The sequence below is a fragment of the Vidua chalybeata genome, chromosome 10, assembly GCF_026979565.1.
Source record: "Vidua chalybeata isolate OUT-0048 chromosome 10, bVidCha1 merged haplotype, whole genome shotgun sequence".
In the NCBI taxonomy this organism is placed as follows: Eukaryota; Metazoa; Chordata; class Aves; order Passeriformes; family Viduidae; genus Vidua; species Vidua chalybeata.
The window spans coordinates 5,865,697-5,889,127 of NC_071539.1; the positions used below are offsets into that span (position 1 = coordinate 5,865,697).

Here is a 23,431-nt window from a genome sequence, read left to right on the forward strand (position 1 = left end):
GTGCAAAAAGAATATTACAAAAAATGTAATGTTTTCAATTAATTCTTAATTTAAATGATAATTTACTCATTTTTATTATTTGCAAGTATACCTGACTGGATGAACTTTGATCTGCATACTGTACAGATTCACTGAAAGTTGCAAGGACAAAATCTGACATTGTCACTCAACATGCTTTATTTTCTTTAAAGGTGAAGTCATTTCAAGGTATACAGAAAATTCAGAAAATAAGATTTGCTTCTGACCTGCCAACAGTGCAGAATTGTTCAATACTTGGTGATACCAGTGCTAACAGGGGAAGAATAGCTTAAATTACCTGTTTCTCCCTTTTTCTGTTTACTGGCAAACAGAATGAAACTATAAGTATGTTATTTAATTTCAAGAAAACCTAAGTTTTCATATCCAAATTAGCTTGATTGTTGATACAACAGATCTTTGTTCTCAGTAAAGAGATCAGCTTGATGCAGTGAGGTTTCTAGAAGAATGTAGAAAAACACCACTTTATATTAAAGCACATTAAAACTCACTTTATTTAATATAAAAACAATACTTAAATGTGTTGCACAGTACATTTTACAGAACAATTCCCCTTCAGCAAAAGTAGCTATAGGTGGTGTTTGATCAGGTAAAACTCTCCCATGACAATAAGGTCACGGCCATCACATGGCACCTTCATTGCTGAGATCCTGTCACCATGCACTGTCATGGTGAAGTGCACACACAGTCTCTCATCCAGATTGATCAGCTCCTTAGTCTTCTGTCAAGAAGTTCTTATTGACCAGAAAAATCTCTGCTCCTTTCTTTCACTGTGAGAACATTGTGTAAGAAATGCCCTCTGTCAGCCTGATGTCCTTCCTTGGCATGGCTTGTGCTTGAGGGAAGAGGATGGCTTGCAAAGCAAGTAGGAAATGATACTTTTTTCCCTGGTATCCCTTTTCTAGAAGTGGCAATCATAGGTGTCTTGACTCCCTGAAGTGGAGGATATGTCTGGAGCAATTTAATTATAATCATGACTGTTCTGTGAAATGGGATATTTCAGTTCTGAGTCTGTTTATCTCTGCAATAGCTTTTGGTGATGAGGTCTTCTATGTAGATACTTAAACATTTCTTGATATGGAATTGGACACTGGAAAGCAGGCACATAAAACTCTGCTAGTGCTTTACCATTTATTATGAGGTGGAAAAAAAAAAGAAAGATACACAAAATATTCTGGCTTCAATCTAAATGTGAACAGCCCAGAGTAACTGATGTAATTCTGAAGGTACCACCTGCGTGCTAAACATTAGTCTTCACCCTTTAAGGGTATTAGAAAGACTTTTTTTTCTTGGATTCAAGATTAATAGACAGTGTGATGAGTTCTTGACAAATCCATTCTCCTTATAAAACACTCAAACAAATTTTAAGTTTTTATTCCTGAATTAAGCTAGTCGGTGTCTCATGGTCAAGGTGTGTTACACAATTATTTATTTAGCCTCTGAAGATGTTTGTAAATGATGAGGAAAAAATATGTCTTTAACATTACTATAATCCTGTTCTCTAATTAAACTTGAAGAGGAAAAAAAACCTAACCCAACATAAAACAATGCCCCTCCAAAAGAGTGTTTTCTAGAAAATTTCTGTTATTTTGTTGCAGAAAAGATCTTAAATAGTAAGCCTGGAACTTAACATCAATGACTGTGAGATGAAATTAATATGAATATTTCTAAGACAGCCCTCAAAGTGTTAAGTTGTTTTCTAATAATCAAAGTTTATCATATTGGGAGCAAAGAGTTGATCAGGGTTTTACTGTCAAAGCTGCCTCTGTACCTCATATCTTCATGGAATGGCATATGAACAGATCATTCTCCTCAGAAATCTTGTGTGAAAGGACAGTTTAGTAGATGCTGGCAAAAACTCAAAAAGGTAAATTTGATTTTAAAACCCCTGTCATTCTGCTCTAAGTATCTTAACTGTGTAGGCCCTTGTTGGAAAGATGAGTATTAATTAGTTTCTCTGTTTGTTTAAATCGTGTCTATCTTTACAATTAACTGTCTTTGTGTACTTTGTCTATTTTAGGTTTAATCTTTAGTATTTGCTATCAGAAAGAATCATAACAATTATGTGTATATTATTTTTCCATCCCCTGAGAGAATTAGCTTCATATACAGTGAATCACAGAATCATTTGGGTGGGAAAAGACCTTTAAGATCCTCATGTTCCCTCCCTAACCCATCACTAAACCATGTTCCCAGGTGCCACATCCACACATCTTTTCAATCCCTCCAGGGATGGTGACTCCACCACTTTGGGCAGCGTTTCCCAAGGCTTGATAACCCTTTTGGTGAAGAATTTTTCCTAATATCTAATTGAATCTTCCCTGATGCAATTTGAGACACTTTCCTCTCGTCCAGTCACTTATTACTTGAGAGAGGAGACCAGCAAATAAAGGTCAGAAAGCCTGACTTTGAGTTTCTTGCCAATTAAGGGTTATTGACATTGAGGGTGTTACTTTGGTGTAAAGCTAAAGTTAAATGCAGGCTTAGGCACGAGGATTTCAGTAAGTACCAATTTTCTAAACAGAATTGATAGAGATGCATTTTCCATTACTGAGTGATGCAGAAGTAAGCTTGCCCTGTAACCCTGAACTGGTTTCCTTTTCACCTTTTTAGTTAGAAGCAATAGTAAGTACAAAATTAGTCACCACTGTCAGTTGACAAAAAGAAATTAATGGCTGAGAACAGAAATTTCTGTTTGTGGGTTTTTTTTCACTCTGTCTCTTTTGAAAACTTATTGCAAGAGAAAATGCTTGTTCTGAACTTGGAAATATTCCCTGATTTTTATAGATTTCTGTCCTGGGCTAAACACCAGGGCCTGTGATTGTGGTTTTCATTCTGTGTCGCACCATTCATTCATTACCTGGTCCTGTAGTGTAACTTGGTGTTGAGATGGAGCTTTTATTTGGGTTTTTAAGTTGGAGGCTTTTGGTTTGGCATTTGTTTGGTTTTGTGGTGGTTTTCAATTTGTTTTTTTTTTCTTTTCCCCCAGAGTGAAGTTGTATATTCTTTAAAGACTTTTTCTGCAAGTTCTGTCTTAGGAGTTACAGTGGTGTAACAGATGTTGATTGATCATGAGTTTTATTGTATTTCTTTTTCATTCATCTTATAACTGCAGTATTCTGTTTGTCATTTAGAAAGTTTAGTGGAGTTCTAGGAGCTGTAAGTGGTGCTAAATCTTTTCTGTGGGACCATCAGAGGGAACTGTGTTTTTAATGTACAAGGTTTCAAAAGATATTTTCTTTTGGTCTTTCCTTTCCTTCCCCAGAAAATTGTCAGAGAAAGACAAAAATAATGTGCTGTCAATGACCTAGTTGACAAGAGTGACAGAGCAAGGGTTTTGCTACCACATCTTTCTTAACCACCCTTGTATGACCTTGTTTTGTTACGGGGGTCTTCCTTTCCTAATCACTGCTTGAAAAAAAAACCTTAGTGACAGCAAGTTGGACCTATTTTTCACATTTTATATTTTTCACTTTATTTTTTAAGACAGGGGAAGGACATAATTTTGGATTGATGTTTTGGAACTAATTGTAGACTGGTGTTACTGGAGAGGAGCTGGGGGTTGTTGGGTTTTTTTTCCCCCTAACTGCTGGTGAATGAATGACTTTGTAGTGCTTTGTGACTGCCAAACTAATCCAGCTGCCTTCCCTGTTCTCATCAAGTGCTTCAACCTTGGACCTCCTTCATGTAGCTCTTTCTACTATTTCATTTTGGTGAAATGGGCTATTTAGTAGGTCACAGGAGGAGACAGAGCTCTGTTACTGATGTGCTGAGTGGAAAGCAGTGAAAAAGAAAGGACCTAGGAAGACACAAAAGCTGCACATGTTGGCTTTTTCAGCTGTTGTATCTTTTGTGTAGATTGCCCGCAGTTGTGCTGCACCAGAGTTATATTTTAAGTGGTGCTTCAGTTTATTACATATTCCACTTTAAACCTTGATGTTCAGTAGGAAAGATGCATTCATGATATGTTCTGTGTAGCACAGTTCATGAATAAGTTCTTGTGGAAAAAAATTCTAGTTTCTGAAATGTCAGTGAGGAAACACAATCAAGACTAGCCTAATTTTTAATTTTGGAATTTCTAGGGGAGCTTAGGAGCAGAAATCAGTACTGATAATTTATAAAGAACTTTTATTGCTAAGGTTTATAATAACTTCTTTAATATTTATAGTTCTTGAAATTACTTTATGCACTAGAGCACATTCTTTATGATCATTTCTTTTATCACTTCTAGTTTGTGACTGTTTTTCTAATATGGAAGATAAATAAGTTCATTCTGAGTAGTGATTTACTTAAAGCCGTGCTAACCAAGTAGTTAAGCACTGCTCTTTTCCATAAATGAAGCTAAAATATTAATTAACCAATTAATAATATTCACTTTTCCTAGTTGATATACAGATATGCCCGAGGCTTACGTATAGCACAGTCTATATCTTTATATGTTCTACTTGGAAACCTAAAATTAAATAAGATGTAAATTTAAAAATACATAACAATGTTATGCAGTCTCAAAAGAGACTGTTATATTACATCCAAGGCATTATTTTAAAAGCATGAAACCTGGATGCGATGTAATAGACCAGGAAGGAGTTGAGCGGGGAGTATGTTTTGTACTTAACAAAAAACCAAAGCAAAACACTAGAATTTTCCAGTACTAGTAATTGGTTAAGAATTGTAAGAATAAAAAAATAAGTGAATAGGTATTGGTTTTGCACAAATCCAGTGAAGGCAGCTATTGTTTTAACAATCTAACAATTGAGGCAGCAAATGTGCCTTAATTACAAATCTCTGCCTGATTGCTCTGCGGGTTCTGGGAGCATCTGCTGATGCCTTGATGGAACCCATCCAACAGCTACACCCTTGGAGCTAAAGAAGTCATAATCCTACTTTTATCTTGGAGATAGAAGGGATGGCTTGGGCTGTTTTCATTTCAACACTGCTAACTTCCAGTGTTGGTTCTGGAAACTATTCCAGGTACCCCAAGGATATTTACATTTTAGTTGAGAAAAGATTGTAGAGAGAATCAAAGGTTATGAGTTTACACTGCATATGAGGCACAGTGAGGGGTGTTTATACAAATCAAGTGTTTCCCTTGCTCTCTGCTCATCTTCTCTCTTATTCTTGCTGACATTTCAAGGGGGATTGGAATGAGATGAGCTTTAAGGTCCCTCCCAAGCCAAACCATTCTGTGATCCCATGACTGGGGTATCTCCAGACTGGGAGCCTGCTGCTGGAGCCCAGAGTGAGAAGAAAAAGATTGCAGAGAGTTGAGAGCCCCCTGAGGTTGGGAGCAGGTGCTCCACCTCCCCAGGAGGGTGCTGCTTTTTGTGGGTTTTGTGCCCTGCACAAGGTGCAGAAGGGTGAGGGGAACCTGAAATTGCAGCTTTCTGGTGGAGAAGTGCCCTGTGCTGGGAGCAGTGTTTGAAAATCAGATCTGTTGATCTAGTGGTAGAGAAATAAATAATTGAGCAAAAAGAAAAAAAAAGTAAGGGGACATTGGTAGATTTGACTTTGGTCTGTGACTCTGTTGGCAGTTCAGTGGATTTTGGATTAAGAGTTGGGTAGAATGCATAAAATCCAACAAAGGGTCTAATCAGTTTATTCTTGATGATTTAGCAAGATTATAATTATATCTTTGTGTAATTGTTTTTTGTATGATGGATCTTCAGCTTTATTCTCTCTGTAATAGAGTCTAAACATAGACTGGAATAACCATAAGCATAATCAGAAACAACAGTTTCAGTGTGAACAGGGAAATGCTATTGGCTTTCTGGAGGTTGCTCCTCTGGACATTCATACAGCCTGTTTCTTTTTAATGTTTACTGAATATTTAATGATACTTATTATGCACACAGTGTTCCTCTACATGCTTATTTAGAAGTGAGTTGTATTTCCTGAAGATGTAGGAATGCAATAGCAGTACGAAAGGCTTTGTATTATATACTCATCAAATAATGGAGCTCTTTTTTTCTGGATTGTAAGCAATTCAATTATTTTGTTTCTGAAATAAATTAAGTAAAGCTTATTGAGTCCAATCAGCCCTTGTTTCTAGGGAATTGTAGTTCAATTTCATTTTTAATTAGATTGAACATTGTGAATTTCTTAGCAGTGGTAAGCAAGATCTGGCAATAAAATATGCACTCAATTTGTATTAAAAGTTGCTAAAATCTAGTACAGGGAACTGGCAGTATATCTGGCTTATGTTTAATTGTCCAAATATCCTATTGTGAAAAATTCCATTTTTAAAAACTGCTGATGTGTAACAAATTACTTTTCTTTGATAAAACTGTATAGAAGATGAGCAGGCAGCAAACAGAGGAAAAAGTATGGGACAGAACATTCAGTTCTTGATAAGCTCAATACCACATGTAGGAGCAAAATTTTTCTGTGCGAGGATTACAGAATTAAACCAAGATGATTTTTGGTTTGGAGGGGAAGTCTCCAAAGGTTTTTCCTCAACTGCCACAGCTGTCCACAGGCCAGTGTGTGGATTTCCAGTAAAACCAGCACACAACAAGCTTGTGAACAGTGTTCATTGAGAAGTCTACTGTCCTTGGATAGCACTTACCTGGCAGAGGAATGGACTTAAAATATAATGGATGGTAAACTGATGTGCAAAGTACTCTTACTCACCACTGCCGTACAGCCCCAGTGCTCAGTGGCAGATTTTTGTGATTAACATTGTAAAGTTTCTTACCCTTCCCTTCTGCTTTTCTTCCCACCATCTGTAGGACATCCAAGAAATACAAAAGATGACTCTCTCTTCCCTAAAAATAATTTTCTAGATATTAAAAAAAGGGAAAAGTTTTGAAAATTGAAAATTGTGAAAGCCAATTTTAGTTTAAAAAGTGATTACAGAAAATGTTCTTAAAAATCTCAGATGTGCTTGTCAGATTCTTTCCACAAATAAATGCACTTCATGTTATCATTTCTCTGGTAGTGTCTACATCAAAGTCTTAAGCTCTCGCCATGATACAGAGCAACTCTTTGATTTTGTATTGTTCCTATACATGTCACTGTATGGCAGGAATAGTTTGATAAATTCCATTGCAATATGTTTTCCCTCTTCTAAGACCTTTATGGCCATAGACTGTCATTTATGAGACCACTGTGTATGCATTTATAGCTGTTGGAAGTTTTATGCAGCTTAATCCCTTTCCCAGCCCTGTTTGTTCAATATAACAATGATGCCATTCCTCAGGCAAGGACAGTGTTTGAGCTGGAAAGGAAAGATGTGTTTCTTTTTATGGTCCCCATTAAACTGGCTGCATCCTCCATCCCTTTTTACAGCCTTAGCACCTTGAGGGTTGATCAGCAAAAGCCAAAACCTCTTCAGACAGAGTTTTGCCACCAAATTCCTTTGAACATCCCTCGATCTTTGTGATGGGGAATCCTGGAGCCTGATTAAACATCAAGTGCAATATTCAAAATACAAGGTGAAACCAAACCTTACTTTGTTAAAAACCTGCAATTTGGAAGAGTGGTATATAGATGAAGATACGTGTATTTAAGTGGTTTTTTTTTCTACCTTGAGTTTTGTTTGTTTTACCAAACCTCTTCCAAGTGCTCTGTATTACAGTAGGTAATTGTGAGGATAGCAACATCTGATTATACCCACAGCATCTTACTCTTACTTTTCTACCCAGTCTGCTACAGAAATAAAAAATGTATCAGTGAGATCTTTCAACATTTAAATGTGCCTTTGCTCTTGCTTCATAATTGTACGTACTGCCAATTAGTCAAATGAGATGGGAGATCCTTTTAGAGCATCAAGATTTTAATTGGGACTTCAGTAGAAAAGAGTAATTAATAACTGTTAACCTGTCCAGTAAAGCTGTGTCTCAGATTAATGAACCATGACTTTTGCACATTGCACTATGAATTTAAAAATGCAGCAGTTAAAAACTGATTACTGTTATTTGTCTAATTAATGCTGATCATTGCACTGAAGTATAATGACAATAGGAGATTTAAAAAACATTAATATATTTGATTTTACTCCAAATAATATGTATTAGGTAAAAACATGTATTTTTTCATATAATTTTGATATATAATTTTTTTTTACTGATTAGTTTTTCTTTATTTTTTGTTTCCGTGCTCCATATCTATTATTGCTTTGAATATAAAATTCTGCATGCATTTTTCTGAGGTTTACCTGGAAGGGACAGAGAAAAGGCATCACAATTATATAGAGACAACATATAAACAGGATATTGTTTCTTATTTTATGAATGTGTTATGTCCATGGTTTGCTTTGTTAGAACTGATTGGACTTGTAATAAACAATGAGATTGTGAATCTGCCTAGAGGAAGAGTTTGGCCTGAAGTTCCAAGGAGGAGGTTGTATGTTAGAGTAACAACATGATCCAAATTAACTTTGCTTTCAGTAGTTGACACTTAAAGGCCTGTGTTGTCTAATGAACTGTGATGTCATTAACACTTAGGCAGTCATTGTGTAAAATACAATCTTTGCAATTCTGTGTGCAGCTTTAAGAAGATTGAAGAAGTGTAAGCTGCCATTTTAAGTGTTAAAAAAAAATCTCCCTAAGACACTGTAAGTTCTTGTAGCTGAAGCATGTTTTATCTCTTTATTTAGGGTTCTGTTACTTTGCCAGAACAGAACTATTTTTGATATAGAAAAACCTTCAAAAACCTCTGAGAAGTTTCAGTGAGCAGCTGGATATTATCTATTAGTGTGATTATCTGAACAGGAGTGAGGATACACTTTCAATAGTGTGAAATCCATTCATATAAATGACTTCTGAAGATGAGAACTACATTTTTAGGCACTTTTGACTTCAGACATCAAGGTGTACTTAAAGGGCTTTTTGAAATGTAGACTTTTAAAATATACTAGCATAGTACGTGATACATAATGAGATAGAAGAGAACTCTTAAATACTGCTGTGCAGATAATTTATATTATTTACTATTATGTAAGGATTGAAAGTCTGAAGCCTTATGTAATAGAGTTGAAAACAGAATTAGATCAGATAAGAAAATGCCACTGGATTTGTATTGACCCTAATAACAGTAAGGAACCTATAATAAAATTAAGATCTGGATTTTTTTTTTCCAGTGCTAAAAATTGATTTGAAAATCTTTCTACAAGTTGCTGTATTTTAAATCAAGTTTTCCAGACACACTGTTAGTGCTACTTGTTTTGAGTAAGAATCGAACCTTCCACGATGGCAAAGTCACTTGCTATATAGAATTGTAAGCCAATGTATCTTGTACTGAGCTGCTTTATCTTAAACAATGTATGAGTCAATAAAAGAACAGGTAGTTCTATGGATTAGTGAACAGGTTTTTCACAGCTCTGTTTCTTGAGGCTGGATTCTGTGGTGTCTAATCTGTGGACAAGTTTCTGAATTCCTTTACATCTGTCACTCTGTCTCTTGATTTCTTCCATGTTTTTTCCCCCTTCCATTAAGGAGTAAGCTCTTCAGTTTTTATTAATGCCTTCTCAGTCGTGTATTAACAGCATCTTCCTCTTGTCTGCCCAGTGTCCCATTTTCATTAGACTTGCAGGGAATATACTGAGATACTTCCTCCTGTGAAATAAGTTTTCTGTGCCAACTAATCAGCAGCTCAGTCATTTCTGTGGATCAGGACACATAAATGGACGAGCTTAGAAAGTGGACTTGGGCAATATTTGTCAGTAAGAGGGCTGGTGTTGTACCTCATAAAGCACAAACTACCATGAGGGGGAGAACTGTCTGTACAGTGGGTTCTCAGGAGGCTTGTCCATTTTTTGGAACCACTTGCAAATATGGTGAGAAGAATTGCTAATAATGAGAAGCTATTTGAATATGCAATTAGTAGGTTGATATAATCCACAGTTACTTGCCTCATCTTTTTTTCATTTTTCCTGGAGCATTCATAAGCATTGTTAACCACCCCTGTTAGGAATCATGCATTGCTACTTTCTAAATTATTTGTAGCAGAACTGTTGCTGGGAGTCAAAAGGGAGGGAAAAGATGCCATGCTTATTTAATTATCTCTAAACATTAGGGTCTTGCTGGATCAGAGGTTCTAGAAACAGGATCTAAGCTGTTAGATGCAGTGAGAGAACAGTGTAGGAAACCCTCTGTACTCATAGTTGCTGTAATCCAGGCAAGACCAAAGCATGATGTGATTTTCTGCAGTCTGCCTATGAAATGACAGCTTAAACTCAACCCCAGATGTAGCTCCCATGCACAGAACATCAGAGTAGTGCTGCTTCAGTCATGCTTTATTTTCAGCTGGAAAGAGAGGGTACTGCTGGAACAGCTCCATGCCTCAGTGTGCATGGTTTTAATTTTCTGAAGCTCTGGGGTTAGCAGGTAACCAGTCCAGTGTAGCCCCTGGAAAATAATGAAGGCTGATTGCCTGATTGGTTTTGTGCTGTGTGGTGCTTACAAGGTGCAAGGATGGTCTCAGCTGAGAAGAAGAAAGCAGGAGAGAAGATCTTCAGAGTCAGATTTTGCAGTCAGGTGGAGGATAACAAATACAGACTGAGGCCAGTACCTGCTGCACTGCTTCCCTGCTTATCAGCAGTCACTGATGGGCAGCTTTTATGCATGATACTGGAGATTCACAGAGGCTGCAGTCTGTTCTCTTTGGTTGGCTTGTTCTGTGTTCAGATTATTAATATAAGCCCTAATTAAGTGTTCATTCAGGTGCACACTGGCCTCAGGTGAGCTAAAACACATTGAAGCCACCTGTGAAAGGTAGTGGCTCCTGTTTCTTGTTGCTTCTTTTATTTTTCCTCATCAAACAGTCAAGCTCAGCTTGCTTATTTTGGACCCACTAGCTGCCAGTAGGTTTGTGGCCAAAGTCCCACAGTAAAGCTTGTCTGAAATGTGGAGCAGAGAGCTGGGCTCTGTTACCTGTGTGTCAGTGCAAAAGGGAAATGTTTCCTCTGCCACATCTCAGAGATGGTACAGTTAAAATGGAGAAGGAACTTTGAGTTTTCCCCTTAGAGCCAAACTGAGTTCTGTGGATTGTTGCAATCTGTCTTCTCACTGCTTCAGCCGTATCATCTTTAAAAGGCAATTTAATGGTGCCTGGTGGTATGTAGAGTTTACAAGGCTAAACTGTCCCCAGGTACACGACAGGGCCTTTGATAAAGCAGCAGGTGTCTCATATGAGATTAAATTGAGTCCAGAATGTTTTATGGGGTGATTTAATATACTGAATTGAAACAGTCACATTTTTTAAGGTAACTAAAAATGGAGGACTTAAGCAGCCATAAATAACTAAAGGGTTAACAGCAGGCACCAGCATCTGTTTTCAAGGGTTCCGCTGTTTCCATTTTTTTCTGAGATGTTTATGGTTTTGGGAGAGGGACAACACATGCATCCAAAATCATAAGGAGCAATTTTGCTGTTGGATGGTTTTGCAATCTAAAATAATCCATTCATTTAAATAGATGTGCACTGGTTTACCTGAAGGAATTAATCTACAATCTTCTGCCTTGTAAAAAAATATGCAGAACCTTCTTTGGCTTCTTTGTGCTCGGGCAATTTATGGCTGGTAAAGTGTTGACGTATCTAAGATGAAAATGGAATCAACAATGCACATTTATTGTTGATATAGTTGTGCTGTCACTATTGTAAAGTTAAAAAGCAGCAATTATAGCTGAAATCTGAAAGCTGTTTTGTAATTTCACATGTGTGGCACAACTTCTTACTAGAGATTGTAGCCATGGCAGCAGTGGCTGCTGCACTTTGTGAATAGCAGACATGTAGTTACTTTCTCTCACTAAAACTGAGGAATTTAATACTGGTTTGGTTTTTTGTTTGTTTGTTTGTTTGTTTGTTTGTTTTTAAAGTGCAAAGTTTTTAAAACTCTCTTAAAAAAAAAATCTGTATTTCCTGTTTTGTGTGCTACTAAATTAATAAAAAGATACTGGATATGGAGGCAGGAAGAGGCAATAGTTATTTCAGATCCTGCCTGTTATATCATTTAGCTATGATGTATCCCTAGTTCTTCCACCCTACTTTTTGTGCAGTCAAATCCTGTCTGAATATCTGAATATGAACATAAATTGAAAACAAAACAAAACAATAATAAATGAACCTTCCATTTGGGAAATCCCCATTCCTGCATTACATTTAAAGCCTCTAATATATTTTTAAGCATCTGAGCTAATCACCTTCTCTCGTTCTCCTACTCATCTGGCTAGAGTTCTCTCAAAGCATCCCTTTTCATCTGTGGATTGCTTGTTTAAGATAGGTAGGATTAAGTGACTCACAGGTTCCACTTGCATCTACTTATCTGAATTCAGACCAGTGTCAAGGTCTTAGCAAAGAACAATATTAGATATATTTACTTACAGAAATGACAAATAGTAGTTTGCTATTTTTAGCACATTGCAAATACTAGGCTGCTATTTTTATATTTTTTTTCTGTCTTAGCTGTTGAGTAAAGCAGGACTGAACACCAAATGCTTATGAGGCTCAAACCATATACGCCATATATTCATGTAATTTACATACTTGTAAAGCCACAAAGAACTGTGCATAAACATTCCTTAATATTAGCAGCTAGGAGATAAATTGAAAATTACATACATACACAAGATGAAAAAGAAGGTTCTAAAACATAGAAGGAGGGGGACAATTGAACTGAGAAACAGAGGTGTAGCAAAAAGTCCTCAGGTTTCTGTGAGATCAAGAGTTGTGTAGAAACATCATATACCTGCAGTTATTCCTCAGATCATTTGGAGACATTTGGAAAGTCATCAGAGAGCAGCCCAGTGAATAGTAAGATAATTCTTAAATACCTGAATTACTTCTGTCTGAAAAATTAATATAGCTTTTTATCAGTGAGTAGTCTTCAGTCAATTCCAAATATGCAGAGCATTACCCAGAAAGGTCATCTCATTTCATGGGGGTATGTGCCACATTACAGTTTGATTTCAGCCGTTTTGGAATAAAATCCTCTTATTTTTCAGTTCTCTATGAAAGAAAAAAACTGAGGTTTTCCAGTCAAAAAAGCTGCTGCAGGTTATGGTACTTGGATGCTTTTGTCCTTGACTTTGGGGAAGTTTGCTTGATATTCTGGCCCAGATCTGTGGGTATTTGGAAACTCTAATTGCTAGTTGCAACTCAATCTTTGATGTTCTAATGAGACAAAATAAAAGCTATTTGTCTGACAGGAGGCAGATCCAAACATTTGGGTAAGATAGACTGGAGTTTTAAATTTAATTTTATTTTTTTAAATGTTCTGTAAACTCCTGTTTTCTCTCTTAACTGAAGAGTAACTGAAGAGTGTCCAGAAATCCTGATGCAGTGTAGGCAAACATTCAGTATGTGCTGTGTCCTTGAAGAGGTAAACCAAGCAAGAGCATCTTACAGATAGCAACGTGAAAAATAGGGAAGGTCAACTTAAGATGTTTTAGTGATATTATTTTCCAAACTGAGGCATTTTCAGGGTGGTGTTTATATCACAGGTAAACCTGTTAAGGAGCTACAAGCTCTTTGGCAGTGCAGCTTGGTACAGAGCAGTCTGTGGTGAGAATGTGGTGCATGGGAAAGCCTCTGTCTCAGCAGTAATTAAAAACTGATGATGTGTTCTGACACTGCTGTTGTTAATGGTCACCTGTGTTGCTTTGTTCCCTCAGCTTTCTCTGCTGGAAGGTGCAGGGTTTGGTGGTGTTCTTGTTTACACTGATCCTTGTGACTTGCCAAAGACTGCAGACCTTGCTGATAAAGATTTTGTGGTCTCCTTGAACAGCGGGGGAGATCCATCCACACCTGGTTATGCCAGTATTGGTAAGTACTGGTCAGGGCTTAGACACTTAATGTGCATTTTAATTCTCTGTAGATTGTAAGTATGGGAGTTAAAACACTCAACTAAATCTTGCTGGAAAGAGAGGCTCTGAGTAAGGAAACACTGTGTAATGCAGCACGGCTTAGAGGATGGAATCCAGTCTCAAAAGTGCTTTAAATTCTTGGCACAAAGTCTGCACTCTCAATACTTTATTGTGTTTTGTATTTGAGTATTCACACACTGAACCATTATTGTTACCTGCTTATTCTTACCCCATGAACAAAAGCCAAGACTGTGAAGTACTGATCCTGTGGAGCATTTTCCACAAGATCTGTCCCCACTGAAAGAATTATTCTCATCATTCTGTCTTCCTCTTTTATAGTATCAGAAATTAAAACTTTTGGTCAGTAGGTGCAAGTGAAATGTCATTAGATATTTATATTTTTTAAGTATTAAGAGAAAATAATGTTTATATGCTACTATCACTTGAATAGGATGTGTTCATTTAGCTGTGCCCAGATAGACTTGGTTATTAATTATGCTTCTCTAAATACATGTATTTATGAAAGATGGGAAATAGGAAATTGATTTCACAGAACAACATCATCTTCTATAATTTTACTTGGGGTATTTTTGAAGCAATGTTAACAATAAATAGAAGCAGCAGCATATTTGACTTGTATGTGCTGCTTAAATCTCCATTCTGGCAGTTCAGTGAAGGTGTGTTCTGCTTCTCTGCAGCTTTTTCAGCTTTACAGCCCTTTTTACTATCTAACTATTTGGAAATGTATTAAGCAGCAGTCTATGAGTTTGTGACAAGGCTTCATCAAGAATATTTTGTCCGGTTACTGGCTCAGACATCTAAAGTTTGACTTGAATTGGCACTAAATCAACTGAGGCAACGTGGAGATACGTCATGCCTAGAATGGCAGAAAATAGAAATATTTGCCTGGTTGTCAAAGAAGGGTGTTAGCTATTCACAGCATGAATGCCTTGACAGCTCAGTGGGAAAGAAATTGCACATTTTCTGAGTGTCTCAGTGTACCTGACCCAGTGTTCTTAAAAGTGCCCTGGGAGCTACAGAGGTAAATATAACACTCTTCAAGCTTTATTCTTGCTCATTTCATGGAGCTATTTGAAAAACAGTTTGTGGTGTCTCTGTCTGGCTGACTCCTTAATGTTTTATTTACCCTACATGAAAAGTAAAGCTAATTAAAACAGATACACCAACATAAAGATGCCACTTCAGTGTTTAAACCTTATGTGTTAGTTTTCTGTCAGTAAATGATCTCGTCTGCAGTGTGCATTTCAATCTCCAGTTTAGGAAAGAGAAGCTTAATTATATGGACAATGGTGTTACAAGTGCATTGATGGTTTCTGGTAGAAGCCTTAGTGTGTCTTGTCTGTGGTTTTAAATCTCTGGAACATTCATAGGCAGGAGCAGGTTATCATGCTTAAGATCATTTATATTTTGATTATTGAATGCCGTGATGAGCTGGAAAGAGCTCAAAGGAATATTTGAGAAAACCCTTTTGTTTATGGTTTTGTCACTGGAAGGTAGATCAGATGGAAGTAATTCCTGTGCTTCTGATGATGATTTTGCTTCGCTGGGGACTGTGAATTGACTTGCTTAGAGGTAGCTCATGCTTGGGACAGACACAAATACATCTGGAGTGCAGGCTTTTCCCTGGGGGTGCCCTTGGATGTACAGTAGTTAAACTGCCTAGTGTGGAATAAAAGAGCCAGAGAGCCCGGGCTGCCCCTTTCACTTTGATTCACAGAGTGTAATAAGCACTACAAGAGATTTTATTGGAAGCTCCTGCCTAAGTTATTGGCATATCTTTGACACCATCTGCACTTCACACTTTGCCAGAAGAACTGTTACTATCACAATCTCGACGCTGCTCCTACTAGCATTCTCCCTTTTACTGGGAAATTCCTGGTAGGATGAGTGATCCAAAGCTAGTCTTGTACTTGGTGAATAAAAGGTAGGAAACTTGGATTTTTGTGCTGCTGCCTTTGTTTCTTTGTTTACAATATATTGTACATTCTAAAAAACTCTGTTCTTTTAGTCTGAAAACAAAGCATCAGAGTACTGGAATGCTTCAGTGTTTTCCTAAGAAAAAAAGTCTTTAGGAAATGGTATAATTTACAGATCTTTTCTCAAAGTCGACAACATTTTAAAATGGGATTTATGTAATAGTTCAGAGAGAATTTTGGCGTTCTCATGAGGTTTCAGCTCACATTTTCTGTTTCATGAAGATTAAATGCTGCAGTTCTGCATATGAATCATCTCGAATGTATAGAAATAGCTTGAGGATGGGTTTGAGATGCCAACTACCTACGAGCAGAATGATTTTATTGATCTCTGTTTAACAAAGGGGAAAAAGTAATGATGAGAAGTGGAAGTGAACAGCACTTATGTGAAAGTTTCTGCAGCTCTGTTTTGTAATTTAATTCTTCTGTTCTTAAGACTCTTCCAATCCTAAGTCCTATCAGTCCTGAAACAATCATAGGATCCTTTGTGAGCATCATTTCTCTCTCCGTGGTTCTGACTGCCAAAGACTAGTGTCCTTCGTTTTTAGAAATCTTTCTTCTATGTTCCTGCTTTTGAAATGAACTAGATCCAGGGGTTGGAACTCAAGGAAATAATCATACAGGATTAAGAAGCTTGATGAGGAAATGAGAGACTTGTGTAGCAAAAATCGTCTTGAAAACAAAGTTTAGAAGAATAGTTTAAAACTTGAGTGCTTTCCCCATCTAGTTTTCTTTTTCCATTTTGACTTTTTGACTGCTGCACTTCCTTTCACCCACCTTCGTATGACAGACACATATTAGATTTCTCCATTACTAGACTTCAGAGCTGTTTCAAATCAAATTTGTTTCCATACAGGAAATGGCTCAGTAAACAAAAATATGGATAGAATCTATTTGTCAATCCTACTATGTAAATAGAAAAGTGGCACTGTGATAAGCACTAAGCACCCTGCCCATGAGATAAGGTGCCTCATAATAGAATCCCTATCTGTGCAGAGGGGGAATAGAAATTATTTCATGAAGAGTTCAGATGGCATCATAGAAAATACTGTGAGCTTTAAAATGCTGAAATATAACAGCTGTAAAATACAATCTTATGGTATCAGCTGGAGTTTGAAGTGTAATGTTGTTTTAGAGAATTGTTATGCAGAGGTTATAACAGTAAAAAAGGGGTGTGTTTGGAAGTAATGCATGGTTCAGGTTATGGTTAACAGATGGTCATGTGAGCCATAGTACAGGAATTTCGGTGAAAAAATCAGTGACACAGGAAATGTGTGGTGTCCTTAGAATTGTGAATAGTGAGCATGATTCAGACAGAAAAATTGGCATGAGCATTCCTCAAACATTGCTAATAGGATTTGATCTCAGAGGCGGGGACAAGAAAGGCAAGGAATTGTTAAAGATTTGATCCACTGCAGGCCACAGCTGAGGCCAGCAGCAAAGTCAGTGATGCCTCTGGAAGTGTATTTAAGAAGGGACAAGGTTGCTGGACAGGCAGGGGAGTGAAACTGAGCCTGGAAAAGGGCAGGGTGACAGTGCTGTTCTAATCTTTTTGGGTTTGTTTCTCACTGTCCAAATCTATTTTAACTGGCAGTTGTTGACACTGTTTTGCCCATGGTGGTAATTGATAAGTGATGTCTCTGTCTTTACCCTGATCAATGATCTTTTCCATCTTGCTTTGCTCTTACCCTGTGGAATAGGGATGATGAGAGCATGGCTGGGTAGGGTCTGGGAGCTGGCCAAGGTTTACCCACCACACTCAGTTCAACAAAATTTAAACACCCAATATGCATTGTAAAAACCCCGTGACATTTAGCTCTTTAGAAATGTGCCATTCTTGAATTAAGCTTAGCCAGTTCTTCTACAGCAACCACGGGGAACTGCTGCCACTGCTTGGAGTGTGGGTAAGTGGGTGCTTGCTGCCATGGAAGTGTGTGCCTGTTTATTTTTCAGTCAGCCCTGTGATTCTATTGGTTTAGGAGTGCCCTGCCTAATACCTGAGTTTGTCCTTTCTGTCCTTTACTTCATGATATTTTACTCCTCTGAAGCCAGCAGCTGAGCAGAAGTTAGCTGGAAAATAGAACGTTGTGTAATGGTTTTAACCATGCATATGCAACATATGTTCTAAGATGGTTTGTTATAAATCATCATGACTTTTTACAAGATGTCCTTAGCCCTGGTTTGTCTGTTCTTTTTGAAAACAAAACACAGTCACAATAACATATTTGCCATGCTTGCCTCTGCAGCAGTGGAAATGATTCTGGGAATATTTTTTTTCTTGTCTTCTTCAAAATTTGTGTTTGCTTTGTGCTAATAACATTGGATAAATGAAATACAAAGATAATTTGTTGTAACATGACTGTCTACAGTCAGGCTTCTGTGCACTGTGTTTTGATTTTCCTTGAAGACAGATTGAAGCTGAGGAGAAAGAAAAGCTAAAGTTTGATATTACAGTTTAGGTGTGTGTATATATGTTTACATGTACTCTTGATCATTTTATTTTGGGTTTATGACATAATTTCAGTAGTTGCCATAAAAAACACAGAGTTTATCAGACCAACTACACTGCTCCATCTGATATACTGTTATTTTCTGTATGAACAAAAATCAGTGCTAATGCAATAGAGAGGTAAATCTTTGGAAAATACTGCCCTTTGAATTGTGAATGCAGCAGGTAATAATTTCTGCAGATTTTCAATAATATCTGTAGCAGGAATGGTTCAAGATGTGTCTAAATCCATGATCTGCCTCTTGAGATTTTTCAGGATATAATAAAGCAAGTAAGTTTCTATGTAAGTATCAAATTATATGCTCTGAGATTTTTGGATTTGTGGGTTTTAGTTTTTAGTTTTACCTCCTGTCTGGCTTTCAGTTAGGTTTGCATGTATTTAAAACTGAAAGAATTAGTTGGACATTGAGATAGTTTAGGCTCACAGGTTTGAGTGTCTGGACCTCTGCATTGCATATCAGATATCACTTTATCTTCTACTAAGCTGCCTATATTTTTTTCTTGTAAGCAAATTTGAATTGAAAACATTGTGATTTTATTAATTAGAGTATTAGAAGAAGAGAGGAGAAATCACTGGCAATGATACTGGAATAGCTTGCTAGCACTGTTTTTATTATTTGACTTTTGCAAATGCCATCATGAAACATATGGTCAAAACTTTCCTCAGTTTCAAGCAGAAAGTTATTAAAAATTTGAATTTGTAAGAGAAATGGAATGTACAAGTGATGAAGACCAGATTATTTGAAAACAACAAATCAGCACTTCCTATGCTGCAAAATTAGCTCAGTGGAAAACATAATGACTAAATTCTTCCTGATGCCTTATAAGTTGCAGAGGACTTCTCAATGTTTTCGACATTTCAGACTGTTTCAAACTACAACTAAACAGCTGTGACTCACTACAGAATGTTTTCCAGTGAAGCTGCTTTTCCTCTCATCCAGCAAAAATAACATTTTAAATGGAGACCAGATTAGACTTTTGAAGCTGCCCAACTCACAAGTGAATTTAGAATATTTGAATCTTTTGTGCAGTCATGATTGCAATGAATCCTGCCATAGCTTTACTGACATACTTCAGCCCAGCATAATTTGTGCAAGTGAGCTGATTTATTATGTGCTCACAAAACAGCAAACATCACTGCATGGCAGTGAACCCAGCTGGTGTCTTGGAATCCGCTGCTGCAGAGTCTGGTTGGAATCAGTTTTCTTTGCACAAATTTGGGATGGGAGGCTCCTTTTTATGGACCACGTGCTCTGTGGTCACTTTGCTACTTGACACCCTTCTCTGGCATTATTGTGTTTTTTCCTTGGCTTTGTAGGCTCCAAAACTCTGATTGTAGTATTGTAACAGAACAACCTCAGTGTGCTATGCCTATCTTTCCTGTATTTCTAATAGTTGAGTCTAATTATCACCTTCCTTTCATTGCAGGTAATATATTGTACAGTCTAAAAAAATTATACTTGCCAGAATTTAAGATTCCCTAAAAATAAGATTGTTAAGACAGTTTTATTTTAAAACTGGCTGTTCATTTTTTAATGAAAGGTTAAGTTAAATTAAAAGAAATTCTGGGTGGCAAAATATTTTTGTGAATTTTAGCTGCATTTAGTGGTTTATTAAGTGTTAATTTACTTTTGTACTCAGAAAGGAGATTTTGAAAAGATGTTAATTTTTTTTTTTTATTTTTCTATGTAAAAGTTGATAACATATAGGGAAGAGGTAAAAGAGTTATGTGCTTGAAAAATTTGAACATTTTGGACCCAACTCACTGTAAGTTGTGCCTTTTTCTAATTGATTTTGTATGTACAAAGCAAGTTTTTGAAGAAGACTCTGTTTTATTCAAGCGTGCTACTAAGATGATGTATCAGAGAAAATGACAGGTATTTCTGGCAGGTTATTATCTATACATAATTATTAATGGTGATGTAATTGCCAGAAACACGACTCATAGTGCAGACTCTGGTCAGATTCAACATTAATTCTGTCCAAAAGGGAAAAACGTCAGAACCAGAATAGATACACCCCTCACAGGAAGATAAAGCAGATTTTATATCTATATATTTATACACACACACACACACACACACACACACACACACACATATATATATGGAATTGTGTTTCCTTATAAAGCTTGCCCATCTTTCTCATACATTTGTAAGTGTCTGTATTACCGTGATGTTTTATCCTCAATCCTGTGCTGAAGCTGGGATACCACAATGTAACTCTTACATGTTGCAGCCAGAACCTGCAAGTACACCTGCACAGCAGCAAGAGCACCATAAAGTCAGCTGGCTGATTGTTTAAGCAATTAAAAATATAATTACTTTTATAATTGAATTTTTTTCCTAGTGCTGTTTGAATACTGAAAGCCAGACTAAACCAAACCATCTTTAACATGACTTGATCTCTGTTCCAGCCCACTACTTTACCATATCCAGCAGCTGCAAAAAAAAAAAAAAAAGATAATAGCACCTCTTCCTACTTTCAGACAGGTAGGAACTCCCCCAAAAGAAAACCTAATCATCTTGAAATGGAGATGTGGGAAATATTTCATTGTTGCATAAACGAGTACTATCATATTCTATAGTATTCATCTACAAAGCTCTGAAAGACATAAGTAATTCACTGCAGTTTGGGTTTGGCCAATTTTCCAAACCATTTTGGTTTTGTTGGGGTTTGTTTTGAATTTTTTTTTTTTTAATTTGACTTGCAATGTTTTCCTTTCAGAGACAGAAAACTGCTCTGCCCAGGGGAACTGGGAAGAGGTGGTGTGGGTGGGAAGGAGGAAGGGGTTGATTTCAGTGACTGTGTGCTCCAGGGTGTGGTGGATCATGGAGTGCCTGGGATGTCCCTCATCCTGGTGGCAGTAAAGGGGTTGCAGGAGAAAAGAATTGCATGATACTTGAGCTTGACAAGGGACCTGAGGAGATTGTTGAAGGACCAGCCACCTGCTCAAAGCAGACTCAGACCTACAGCAAGTTTCCTGGGTCATTTTCCAGTTGGGTTTTGAGCATCTCCAAGCACATGTACAACCTTATTTAGTCCTCGATTGCTGTTACCATAAAATAGGTTGAGGTTTTTTTTCTGTTAAGGGGAATTCCCTGTATTTCAGTTTGTGCCTGTTGCCCCTCCTCCATTCCCTGAACACCTCTGAAGAACAAACTGGCTCCAGTCTTCCACATCCCCATCAATTATTTACACACTTTGGTGTGATTCCCCACAAGTCTTCTTTGTTCAAGAGTAAACAATTCTGTGTTTCTCAAATTCTCTTTATAAGTCAAATGCTCCATTCCATTAGTGAGCTTCTCTTCCCATCACCATGAACTTTATAAGCTCTTTATGATCTCGTGTGGCATCCATGAGCTCCCTCATCACTCAGGGTTCCCAGGCCAGCAGGGCTGATGAATGAATTCACATTTTCCTCCAGCTAGTGTTCTCTTAAGCTCTTTGTTCAACCTTTCAGCTGCTCAGTATCACAACCTACCCTTGCTGCTGTTTGGGTGGTGAGGGTTCCTTAGGTATGCAGAATGTAGCCTTGGAAAATCCATTTGGATGGGGAAGAATTGAGGAATCATGGCCAGTGGTGATAGGAGTGAGTGTAGACAATTGCCTAAATTCACTCAGCATGACTGGAGGTGTGGAGGCCTTCACACTTAAGGGGCTTTAGGTGAATTTACAAAGTACAGTGTTTCTTGCTGTAAGAAACTGCATCAGGTTTGATCCAAATGTGTTCTTTCCTCTGCAGAAACAATTTAAAATGTTCTGGTGTTTGCTCTGTGCACATGTGGAGATTCATTTTGGGAAGGGGCTAGTGCTGGAAAAAAACACCCTGAGTGCTGGAAAAAACACCAAGGGTCAGCTGTGCAATATCAGAGAATTTCATACCAGTGTGTGACAAGGAGGCAGTCACAGCTCACCACACTGGTTTCTTCAGTGCTCTAGGATTATCCTGAATGCAGAGTGCCCATCAATATGTGCTGTGTGATGGGTGCAATGCCAGAGTGAGAAACCATCGGTAGAGGCTTTTGTTTTCCTGATATGTCTTTCATGTGCAGAACCAAGTAATGAGAATGATTTTGATAAACCTGTGAAACTTTGCGAACTGTTTCGGTTTCAGTTAAGAAAAGCATTTGCACAAAGTGTGTGTAACTTCCAATACTTTTATATAGTAATTTTACATAGCTGACAGGTGGGTCTGTTGAGTTAATAAAACAAAAAAAAGAGTGAAGCCCCTTGGGTTATTTAAAACCTCATTGATGTCATAGATCTTTTAGCATAATAATATAATGATTTGCATATTTATTTAAAATATTGTGCTATAGGGACCACCCTTTACAAAATATATAATGAAAAAATTAGGCAGTTTGTGCTGCCTAACTTGCAGAGAATTTTTTTTTCTTCTAGCAGATGTCAGCTAAAGCTGACACGTGGTGACAGTCTATTCCTTTCTGGTATAATGCTCATAAAAGAGACTAAATTTAGTACAGCTCGCTTACTCATGTTTTAAAATGCCTAGGTTTGTTGCATTTTTTTTCTTGATTCCCAAGCATCAGTGGTCTTTCAGCTAGTTCACTGAGTGATTTCTGCCAAGCCTAGTTTAATCCATGACTGCAAGGGATTTTCAGCAGTATTTAGCGTACTCTGGAAGAACTGAACCACACATTGCCAAGCCTTTTGCAGTTACAACGTAGGCAGTAATAATTTTTGTATGGTATAAAATCCATTGTCCTTAATGTAGTAGTAAATTAGATGTAAAGGTGAGGTAAAACTAAGAATTAATTCCCTTTTAGGTTACTCTGCTCCCTCCCAAAACTGCCGCAATAGATATGTCTTTGAGTTTGGCTGGTAAAGGGCAAAATATTTCTCTGGACCAGCAGTGGAATGTGCTGCTAATCCACTGAAAAATGAGATACACCTGGTATGGACTTTCTCGAGGAATGTTCCCCTGAAAAGGGAATACAGGCTTTGCAAAGATAGCGTGAGTGGAAAATGTCTTGAGTTAACATCAGGTGTCTTGTGTAAGGAGAGTTGTATAAATGTTATCTGGGTCATTTAATTGAAGTATTTCTGGGTTTTGTCTTTTTTTTTTTT

The 23,431-nt window shown here is 37.3% G+C and overlaps 1 protein-coding gene across 1 annotated transcript in view; it reads left to right on the plus strand.

The window, feature by feature from the left end:
- NAALADL2 (N-acetylated alpha-linked acidic dipeptidase like 2) overlaps positions 1 to 23,431 on the plus strand; it is a 417,358-nt gene that overhangs the window by 263,552 nt on the left and 130,375 nt on the right. The window contains exon 7 of the mRNA XM_053952318.1: positions 13,646 to 13,796. Coding sequence (XP_053808293.1) covers positions 13,646 to 13,796 — 151 coding nt within the window. The remainder of the gene's footprint in view (positions 1 to 13,645; positions 13,797 to 23,431) is intronic.